This window comes from Sciurus carolinensis, chromosome 6 (genome assembly GCF_902686445.1).
Source record: "Sciurus carolinensis chromosome 6, mSciCar1.2, whole genome shotgun sequence".
NCBI classification, from domain to species: domain Eukaryota; kingdom Metazoa; phylum Chordata; class Mammalia; order Rodentia; family Sciuridae; genus Sciurus; species Sciurus carolinensis.
This window is the reverse complement of record NC_062218.1, coordinates 66095788-66107414: the sequence shown is the minus strand read 5'-3', so window position 1 is coordinate 66107414 and position 11627 is coordinate 66095788. Positions and strand designations below refer to the sequence as shown.

Genomic DNA, 11627 nt, shown 5'->3' with positions numbered 1-11627 from the left:
GGGGTCTTGTTGACACTGAATGAACAACCTCTTACCTGAGTAATAATAAAACAATAAAACTTTTTTTTTTTTTTTTATTGGGTCTTGCTGTGTGTGACTCACACTGACTTCAAACTCCTGGATTCACGCAATACTCCTGCTTCAGCTTCCCAAATAGCTGGCACTGCAGGCGCACCACTGTGCCCAACTCAAAACCTACATGTTTAAAACAAGAAGGTTTAGCCCAGTGAGAAGTCATGATTCTTTTTTCTTTTTTTTCTTTTTTTTTTTTTTTGGAAGGTAGGAAATGGCAACTTTATTGGAATTAAGATATTCTTTTTTTTTTTTTAATTCATTGTACACAAATGAGGTACAACTTTTCATGTCTATGATTGTACTTGATGTAGATTCACACCATTTGTGTAATCATACATGTACATAGGGTAATGATGTTTATCTTGTTCCATTATATTTCCTTCCCCCTGCCCTCTCCTCACCCCTCATTTCCCTCAACACAATCCATCCTTCCTCCATTCTTCCCTTACCAGTCCCCCCACCCAGTTATGTATCATCATCCACTTATCAGAGAAAACATTCAAACTTTGGATTTTTGGGATTGGCTTATCTCACTTAGCGTTGATATTCTCCAGCTCCATCCATTTACCTGCAAATGCCATAATTTTATTCTTATTTATGGCTGAATAATATTCCATTATGTATATATACCACAGTTTCTTTATCCATTTATCAATTGAAGGGCATCTTGGTTGGTTCCACAATCTAGCTATTGTGAATTGAGCAGCTATGAACATTGATGTAGCTGCATCACTGTAGTATGCTGATTTTAAGTCCTTTGGGTATAAACCGAGGAGTGGGATAGCTGGGTCAAAAGGTGGTTCCATTCCAAGTTTTCTGAGGAATCTCCATACTGCTTTCCAGAGTGACTGCACCAATTTGCAATCCCACCAGCAATATATGAGTGTACTTTTTCCCATGTCCACGCCAACACCTATGTTGCTTGTATTCTTGATGATAGCCATTCTAATTAGGGTGAGATGAAATCTTAGGGTGTTTTGATTTGCATCTCTTATTACTAGAGATGTTGAACATTTTTTCATATATCTATTGATTGCTTGTAAATCTGTGAAATGTCTGCTCAGTTCCTTAACCCATTTATTGACTGGTTTATTTGTATTCTTGGTGTAAAGTTTTTTGAGTTCTTTATAAAATCTGGAGATTAGTGCTCTATTTGAAGTGTGCATGCTAAAGATTTTCTCCCACTCTGTAGGCTCTCTCTTCACATTGTTGGTTATTTCCTTTATCAAGAAAATTTTTTTAGTTTGAATCTATTCCAATTATTGATTTCCTGCTTTTATTTCTTGTGTTTTGGGAGTCTTGTTAAGGAAGTCTGGTCCTAAGCCAACATGATGATTTGGGCCAATTTTTCTTCTATTTGGTGCAGGGTCTCTAATCTAATTCCTAGGCTCTTGATCCATTTTGAGTTCAGTTTTGTGCAGGCAAGAGATAGGGGTTTAATTTCATTTTGCTGCATATAGATTTCCAGTTTTCCCAGCACCATTTGTTGAAGAGGCTATCTTTCATCCATTGTATGTTTTTGGCACCTTTGTCTAGTATGAGATAACTGTATTTATGTGGGTTTGTCTCTGTGTCCTCTATTCCATATTTATCTATTTTAGTGCCAATACCATGCTGTTTTTGTTACTATTGCTCTGTAGTATAGTTGAAGGTCTGATATTGTGATACCTCCTGGAGAAGTCATGATTCTTAGTAAATTAGTATTTGAGTTTATACAGCCTTTTTTATTAATGGTATTCCTTACATTGTGTACCTTCTTTGGATGCCTAGAGTTTTTTGGGTCTTGGTTTGTTTGTTTGATTTTTAATTTTTTTATTTGTACATTAACACAATACCTTTCTTTTATTTATTTATTTTTATGTGGTGCTGAGGATTGAACCAAGTGCTTCACACATGCTAGGCAAGTGCTCTACCACTGAGCTACAAACCATGCCTATGTCTACAGTTTTTGTTAGTATGTTTGTTTTGGTTTTGTTGCACTAAAAATTGAACCCAGGGGCATTCTACCACTCAGCTGTATTCCCAATCTTTTTTTATTTTTTTAAATTTTGAGACAGGGTCTCACTGAATTGCTGAGACTGGACTTGAATTTAGGATTCTCCTGCCCCAGTCTCCCAACTTGCTAGGATTACAAGCATGTCCCCTGAGACCCAGCAGAATGTTTTCAATTCTTGAAAAGAAGAAAAAAAAACTGGAAAAAATAAATGTTGCAATTAACAACAACAACAAAAATTTAAAAGACCCTTAATTGTCTAGAACACTGGATCAAAATCAGTAACCTAAAGCTTAAAATCATGGATCTCATATGTTTTGGTTTGGAAAATCAATTGCATAAGATTAGTATGATCAATAATGTGGAAAAAATATGATAAACTAGTTAATTCCTAGTTTAATATAATCCACATGTGTTGGAATTGCTAACAGGGATAAGACTACATTATTAGAAAATTGATCAGTGCCTTTTACTGATTCTGCACTCATAGATCATATCTGAAATAGTGGTTTTAATTCTAGATACCAAATCTTAAGCCAAAGTATATACATAAGAAAATGAAAAAGATGGTAAAGTCCCCCCCTTTTTGTGGTACTAGAAAATTAATCCAGGGCACTTTACCTCTGAGTCACATCCCCAGCCTTTTTTTTTTTCCCTTAATTGAGATAGGGTATCACTAAGTTGTTTAGGGCCTCCTTAAATTGCTGAGGCTGGCTTTGAACTTGTGATCCTCCTGTCTCAACCTCTGAAGTTGCTGGGATTATAGTGTGCACTACTATACCTGCCCTAAAACATTTTTTAAATCAGTAAAATAATTATTGTTGTTTAGCCTATAGATAAAGGACTCAATTGAGATGAGCTAGTTGGTCTAAAATACTCTAAGGACTGATGACTGACTGTTTTAGTTAGCATTTTCGCTGCTGTAACTAAATGACCTGACCATCACAACTGTAGAGGAGGAAGAGTTTATTTGAGGGCTCACAGTTTCAGAGGTCTCAGTCCATAGAAGGCTGGCTCCATTCTTCCAGGCTGGAGATGAGTTAGAACATCATGATGGAAGAGCATGGCAGAGGGAAGCAGCTGGCATCATCAGGAAGCAGAAAGAGAGAGAGAGAGAGAGAGAGAGAGAGAGAGACTCCACTCCCCAGATACAAAATGCATACCCCAAAGCCATGCCCCAATTCTAATCTCTCCAGCCACACCCTACCACCTAATTCACTGATGGGCTAAGATTCTTACAACCCAATCTTTTCTTCTCCGAACCTTCCTGCATTGATTCAGGAGAGCTTTTGGGGGACACCTCACATCCAAACCATAAACTGACTTAGTCCAGAATCCTCCAAATAAAAACAAATTAGGACCAGAAAATGAAGTTACCGAAACGTTTCAGTTCCTTTGTAACTACTAAAACTATCTCTATTGAAAAGCCTGTTCTAGAAAGATGTAAATGCCATTTCTGGAAACAGGTAGAGAGAATGTTGATCAGATTTGACAAAAGAGATTCTGTAATGTCTTTTCAACCAGAAGATTCTTTGAGATAGCCTTTTCTTATTAACAGCGTTATGTAAAGTTGGACAAGTTGAAAACTAATTGTCAAAAATAGATTTTGGGATTTCAATCACCCACATCACTTTTTAGCTAAGTTTTCATGTTCATTAAGTGTTGGTTGTAGTGGCACAAATTTTGATCGCCATGCAAAATGTTTCCATTCAAAAGGAGCTTCCTGTCAATTTGAAAAGAAATTTGCTAACCTATCCCTGCAACTTTGGGTTCAATTGGTATCAAGAATTTGGCATCCAAGGGAAAAACACTTTCACCAAAGGACATAATGGTAGTTCCACTACTCACTCTGGATTCCTTCATAGAAGAAAAAGGGGTCATGGTGTTAGTTGGAGCAATTCTCAGAACTACAGAATCAGAGATAGAAGTAATGTGGGTGGAATCTGAGGAACACACAGGGGCACCCTTATATTAACATGTCCTGTGGTAAATTTGAACTATTACAACCCCATTAATCCAGGACCATCAAGCCCTCAGAACCCGCAGGTTTGGGGCACAACACCATGAACTTTTTCAACTATCTGTCCCTACACAGAGCTGTCAGCAGTAGGAGAAAGTCCACAGGTCTGTCTGGAGAAGTCGTGGAAGACTCCTTGAAGGAGCTGCAGCTTGGGAGCAGAGCTCAACAGGTTCTGTGAAGAGCATAAGCCCTTTACTCTAATGTAGAGGTTGGTTTATTTGCTGTTTCTTTTTTATTTTTTACTGTTTGTGGCACAGGAATTGAACCAGGGCATCAGGCGTACTAGGCAAGTTCTCTATTACTGAACTACACCTCTGCATCCAAAGCATTTATTGTTGTTGTTTTAATTGACCCTTGAATTGACAAAGTAGCAACAGACTTTCATAAATAATATTTCAATTAAAATTTTAAAATTTTTTCATTTTTTCATTCCAAGGAAGGGATAAAGAAGAAAGGGAGCAATGACTAGCCTTATTGAAGCTTTTGCAACATCAGTCAGACCCAGGACACTTCAGCCACCGGGTTAATCCAACCGGTGCTTCTACCAAGACAGGAACACAGGCAACCCCCTTAAGAGGATGGGAGGCTGGGAGCTCTTTCTTTCCACTCCAGTCATGGGATTGTGTGGGTAGCTTTATTGTTTAAGATTACTGTGTTATTAGTCAGCTTTTCATTGCTATGACCAAAAGACCTGACAAGAACAACTTAGAAGTGAAGTTTATTTTGGTTCATGGTTTGGAGGTTCAGTCCATGGTCAGCTGATTCCATAGCTCTGGGCCCAGGATGAGGTAGAACATCAAAGTGAAAGGGCATGGTGGAGGAAAGCTGCCCAGTTCATGACATCCAGGAAACCCCCAAGAGCATACCCCCAATGACCTACTTCCTCCCGCCATGCCCTACTGGCCTACAGTTACCATGTATTAATCCATTCAAGTTATTAATTCATCAAATGGATCAATCACTGAATTAATTCTTTCATGATCTTGTCATGATCATTTCACCTCTGAACATTCCTGCACTTTCTCACACATGAGCTTTGGAGGACCCCTTGTGTTCAAACCATAACAATTATGAAAAAATTTAAATATGTAGAAAAGTAAAAATTACTTGGGTGGGAAGAAATATGTACATAGTGGGAAGGGCAGGGAAGATGGTTTTTTAAAAACTGACAGGACTAAATTAAAACAAAACAAAACAAAAAAACCTTTCCTAGAATGGAAGGTTAGTTCAGAGTCAGGCAAATGGAGTTTTCTTCCCCACCTCCCCCTGAAGTTGGTATGAAGTAGCAAAATCAATGAGCTACTGAGAAACAAAGCCACCCCTGGCCTCTTTTCTATTTGGCATTTTCTATTAGTAGCATTACCTGACCCTCTGACAGTCAACCTAAAAATACTAGACTCCTCCTTCTCCCCCATACACATTTGACTAGTTTTAAGCTTCCTAGAATTCTTCCTTTTCAACCTTTCCTCTATTAAGTCTCTGCTTTCACCCTAACTCTGTCCTTCACCTTCTCTCACTTCTAGAATCCCAAGTCTCCTTATCTGCTTCCCTCTTCCTCTGTCATTGTAATCACTTTTCTAACACTCAAAATTGATTATAACCTTTCTCTGCTTAAAAGGTGCAAGGCCTCCCACTGGCCAAGACAAAAGACACAAAGTTTAGTACAGAAAAGGAATCTGGGACCTACCTCAGAGTCTAGTATCCCACACATAATTTAAAAAAAGAAAGAAAGAAAGATCAGTGTCCTCCCCACTAGCTGGCCCTTCCCTGCAAGTGAACCCAATTCATTTCAACACAGAGCCCAACATGTCCTCCCGGCTGCCTCCTCCAGCCTCTCACCACACCTGGATCATTGCAGGAGTTATAACAAGTATGCAATTCACATTTACATGTCTCTCTCCCCCTGCTAGTCCATAAGCTCCTTAGGGTAGGAACCTCAGCACATCAGAGAGATTTGATGCCTGTTTCCTTCCTGCCTCAGAGTTTTTACTGAGCTGGAAGGATTCATGTGATTCTTATTTAAAAAAAAAAAAAAAAAAAAAAAAAGAGTAACTGGTTCCCAGACCAAAGAATGATGGGTATAGAGGGCAGAGAAGCAATTACGGCAAGTAGAAGGCCGACATCGATTGGGCCACTAGAACACTATACCCTGAGTTCCTGCTGCTGGGGTCTCCAGAGCTCCCCAGGATCCCTCCCTACTTCTTCCAAGACCTCATTATCAGCTCTTCTTGACTTCACTTATTCATTATCTTCTCATTTTCAATAGAAGGAATTTCTTTACATTACTGTCATTTTTATTGCATTGATTCATGACTATATGACTATAAGTAGGTTATAGGCTCCTACTAGGTAGGCTTACATCTTAGTAAAGTTAGAGAGAGAGCATTTTTCTATGTATTCACTAGACACCTAATTAAATATGTGGGGAGGGGCAAAGAACCAAGACCTCAGCAAACAGGCAAATAAACTATTCCAAATTATTTTTAATAATTTCCCACTGGATAAATCAGTACATATTTGACTAATTAGCAACTCTATCACTCTTACAAGACCAAAAACTACTGTGCTTTAATTTTTTATTAGTGCATTTTATTTGTACAAAACAGTGGGTCCATTCTGACATATTCATAAATGCATATAACATCATTTGTTCCATTTCAGTCACTTTGCTCACCCTCACCCCTGATTCCCTTCCTCTACTCTATTGATCTTCCTTCTATTAACTCATTGTTTTTAAATTGGTGTGTAATAGTTATAAAAAAATTTGGAATTCATTGTGATATACTCATACATGCTGTTTGGTTTAGATATTAGGTGTTCCCCAAAAGCTCACACATGAGACAATGCAAGAAAGTTTAGAATTGAAATGATTGAATTATGGGACTCTTAACCTAATTAGTGCATTAATATCTTTTAGGGATTAACTGGATGGTAACTGTTGGCAAGTAGGCTGTAGCTAGAGGAGGTGGGTTATTGGGTGTGTAACTTTGGGGTGTATTTTGTCCCTGAAGAGTGGAGCTCTCTCTCTCTCTGCTTCCTGGTGCCATGTTCTTAGCTGCTTTCCCACACTATACTCTTTCACCATGATATTCTGCCTCATCTTGGGTCCCAAAGAAAGAAGTTGACCGGCTATGGACCAAGACCTCTGAAACTGTGAGTCCCAAAGTAAACTTTTACTCCTCTAATTGTTCTTGTCAGATCTTTTGGTCACATCAGCAAAAAAAAAAAAAAAAAAAAAAAAAAAGACTAAAATACATGTACATAGCATAAGTTGGTCATTCTGAATTTCTGAACAACCGAATCGCTTCTCAGAGTTAGGGTTAGGGTTGCTCTACCAGTCTTGGGCAATAGCATTCGGAGGCTGTGGGATCTCAACATCAGTATATTAAACTGAAGAACTCGAGAAGGGACAGGTAGGTAATACTTAACCATTTAAGTGTTTTTGTGTTTGAATTTCCAAAATTTTTCTGTGAATATAAACACATACAATTTTACATACATAGTATACCATAATGCTCTTTTACAACCTGTCAGCAAGAGATTATAACATCTTTTCACATAAAATTCATATAATTTACATAAAGTGTACAATTCAATAATTTAATGGTACAGAACATTTTCATCAATGCAAAAAGTTCCCATGGTCCTCAACCTAGAAAATACCCTGCCCGTGCCCAGGCGTACCCACCGTTCTGACTTCTGTCACAATGTACTAGTTTGGGTTGTTCTTGAACTTCATATAAATGATCCTTACAGTATGTGCTCATGTGAAACTGCTCCTTTTGCATATGTTTTTATCATTTACCCTTTTTGTTTTACATATCAGCTGTTCAAACTTTTTTAGTGATCCTGTCATTATTTAGCAATTTTCTTGTTGATGGAAGTTGGTTGTTTCTAGTTTTTTGGCTAAGAATATAGTTGTGAACATTCTTGTATAGATTTTTTTTTATGTGCACATGAGTTCTTTTCTCTTGAGTTTATGCTATAGATAGAATGGTTGGTCCCTGGGTAGAGATACTCTTAATTAGAAACTTCCAAACTGCTTTCCTGTTTTTCTAGAAGGCACTGTCAGTCCTCATTAATTTTCTTAGCCTTTCTGCCCAGCCTGGTGCAGGAGGATCCCAAGTTCAAAGCCAGACTCAGCAACGTGGTGAGGCCCTCAGCAACTTAGAGAGAACCTGTCTCAAAATAAAATAATAATAAAAAGGTGGGCTGGGGATGTGGCTCAGTGGTTAAGTGCCCCTGGGTTCAATCTCTGGTACACACACACACGCGCCTTTCTCGTAGATGTGTATGGTATTTCATTGTAATTTAAATTTACCTTTATTGGATGAGTACTGTTATTGCAACCCTGTTCATATTCTTTTGGCCATTTGAATATCTTCTTTTGTGAAGCATTTTTTCAAGTCTTTTCTCACTTCTCACTAGTTTTTTTTTTTTTTTTTTTTACTTTTTCTTATCAATTTACAGAAATTCTTCACATATTCTAAATATAAGCCCTTGTCAGATGTATGTCAATGGTGGTTTTATAAGTTTTAAATTTTTGATAAGTTCATTTATCAATTTTTTTCTTTCATAGTTAGTGCTTTCTGAGTTATTTAAAAAGAAAAACATTTTGCCTACTCCAAAATCACAAAAAAATTCTTACTCTCTTCTAAATGCTTTGTAGTTTTAGCTTTCATGTTTAGGCCTAAGATCTCAAATTACTTGTGCATGGTGTGAAGTAGGGATTCAAGGTTACTTTTCCCATATGCACAGTCATTCAAAATTTACTTTTAACAGAACACATTTTATAATTACCTTAGGTGCTTTTTTGTTCCTGAGAACAGTTTAAAGAACACCTTTACATCTTAATCCAAATGACATTTGGTTTATAGATTTCTCAATATAAAGGAATCATAATATTAATATTTTAAAATGTTATCAAAGATAATCAAGTAGCAATTCCTTCTGGACAAATAAATTTTATTTAAAATTTCATCAAAATGCAGATTATTTAGTAAGTCAAGTCTTTGTATAAAAGTAATGTTTTTGTCATTGTAGAAAACAAAATTTTTACTGTAATTTTTAAATTATTTTTTATTGCAATTGGTAATATTTTAAAATGAAATTGCACCTTTCACCTTTGGCAAACAACCACAGAAAATGAAGTTTTAGATATTATATGACAAATAGCACTGTGCTTAACTGGAGATGAACATTAAAGTAGACATATTATAATTACTTAAGTATTTATATGTCTACAGTGTTTTATGTTGTATCTCTTAGAGCTGTCTATCTATAATGTACATAAATATAGGGTTTTTTTTTGTTTTTTTTTAAGAAACTTATCTGTTGGGCATTGACTGTGTGAGGGTACTAAGTTAGATGACTGTGTTATGTGAGTCTTGCTTAATCCTCAATTCCATGAGAGAAGTCTCATTTTACTCCCCACTTTATGGATGAGTAAGCTAAGAGTTGGTGATATTAAAGATTGCCCAAAGTCTGTGGTTAGTAAAGGACAGAAATGGGGCTGTAAAGAAAGTTAGTCTGCATTTAGAACCAGAGCTCTTTTCTCTATACAGAACTAACTGATTTTCTGGGAGAAAAATGGTTGATTAACAAAAGGCAAAATATACCCTAGGACATTCTCTGGTAAATAAAGTTTTAATAAAATAAGAAGCAACACATTTTTCTGAATGCCCAGCTCAGGACCATGCCAAGGGATACAGACATAGGCACCTTTATTGTGAAGAAATTTATAATCTAGCTATGGAGACGTTTGGTAAATTATTAGTATAGTAAGCTGACTGAAGTCTCTTCTTACCAAATCTTTTATATAAATGAAGCATTACAAGGATATATGTATAACAGAGTAAGCATATAATAAGTACTTTTTAATTAGATAAATTGAGCACAAGCCAATAATCATGGCAATTAATTCAGACCAAAGCAGAGGCTTATAATACCAAAACACAGAAAATACTTTAGAAGAATGTTTTTCTTAGAGAGTCACTTTGATTCCAATGGCCTGTTTAAATTCATGGTTTTGTGGTTCCAAAATATCATAGAAAACTTGACTTTTATCAAAATGGTCTCGAATATAAAGTAAATCTTCAATGGAATAGTTATCATTTTTTCCAGTCCAAAGAGTCAGGCTGTACCTGTATTAAAATAAAACAGAACTATATGGTTAAAAATGAAAATAAGAAACAGAGATGAACAACTTCAATAAGAATACTCACATCTGAAAAAAATTAATTAGTGAGAGTGTAACAAATATTTTACTATTCCATTCCTTCATCAATATCAAAGACACTAGAGACAAAAAATAATTCACATTGATATTGTCTAAATTATATAACTGCTCTATATGAATTAAATGGCTTTAGAAACCCACACTGATGGCCATGAATATGGGTCCAATTTGGGGAAAAGGAACCAAAGAGACCATGTTGCTGATCAAGGAATCCATACCCCCACATACAGATTTCAGATGTGACCTGGAAAGAGTGCAAAGCACACCTGGAAGAGAACATAACCGTCACTGACATTCCCAACAGTCACTTAGAGTCAACCCACTCACTATCCCTCTTGCGGGGTTTGTATGAGCTGTGAGAATGCCAAGAGCTGCTACTAACAAACAGAATGAATTCATATCGATTTCTTAGGAGTTAAAAAACAATAACATATGCAAATTTGTATAGACATGAATATGCTCAGAATCTAAATGTTATTTGCACTCCACATTTTCATTTCTTCTAGTGATACTACCACGATTGCATTAGAGTCTAGGGAAATGCAAAGCTGTTAAGTAGTTTCATATTCATTTTCTCATAAACATGTAAGAATTGAGGGGAAAATCTCTAAAGCATTTCTTCTTCTAATGATAAGAAATGACTGAGGCATGTGGTCTTACATTGACACATTCCTGCCCCTAAGAAGAGTGACACCATTTTGGAAATATAACAAAAGAAAGTACTTTGGATTTTGTTCCATAGAAGCATTGTATATCAAACCAAAAAGAATTTTAAACTACATCAAAGATCTCAGAAAAGAAAAAATGAAAATTAGTTTTGAAACCTTTATTTTTTTGCTAAAATGGAATCTATTAATTTATGGGCACCATGGTGACAAGTCTTAAAAAAGACACAGAAATGATCATTTAGGTTAAAAGAAGAGCTTTCCAGTTTATTTTGCTTCATTTAATATTAAACTAAAATGGGAAAAATAAAATTGCCGAAGGGTGTATTAAATTGTATTCATTCAAATCAAGTCACAGGCTTCATTTATTAAAACTTTTTATTGTGAAAAAACATGCATGGTACATAAAACATAAATGTAGATTTTAACAAATCATTACAAAATGAAGTCAGTGTAGCAAAAATAAAAATCTAGAAATAGCACATGGCCATCCACTAAGGAGGCACCTGTGCATCCCTGCTCCATGTCAGCCTCCTCTCCTGCATGGCTCCTCTTCCACCTTTCCTCCTCCTCACACTTCAAGAAACAAGGTGCATAAAGTAGGTCTCTTGCTTTAAAAGGAGGGAAAAATAAGAA

At 36.2% G+C, this 11627-nt stretch overlaps 1 protein-coding gene across 2 annotated transcripts in view; it reads right to left on the bottom strand.

Moving 5' to 3' along the window:
- Positions 1–8473: 8473 nt before the first annotated feature.
- Fam151b (family with sequence similarity 151 member B) overlaps positions 8474–11627 on the bottom strand; it is a 44217-nt gene continuing 41063 nt past the window's right edge. Inside the window, exon 6 of one of the 2 annotated variants that reach the window (XM_047556520.1) lies at positions 8474–10231. In XM_047556520.1, the coding sequence (XP_047412476.1) occupies positions 10072–10231 (160 nt within the window). In that variant the 3' untranslated portion in view covers positions 8474–10071. Of the gene's footprint in view, positions 10232–11368; positions 11603–11627 lie in introns of those variants that run through there. The other variant, XM_047556521.1, reaches the window with a different exon arrangement.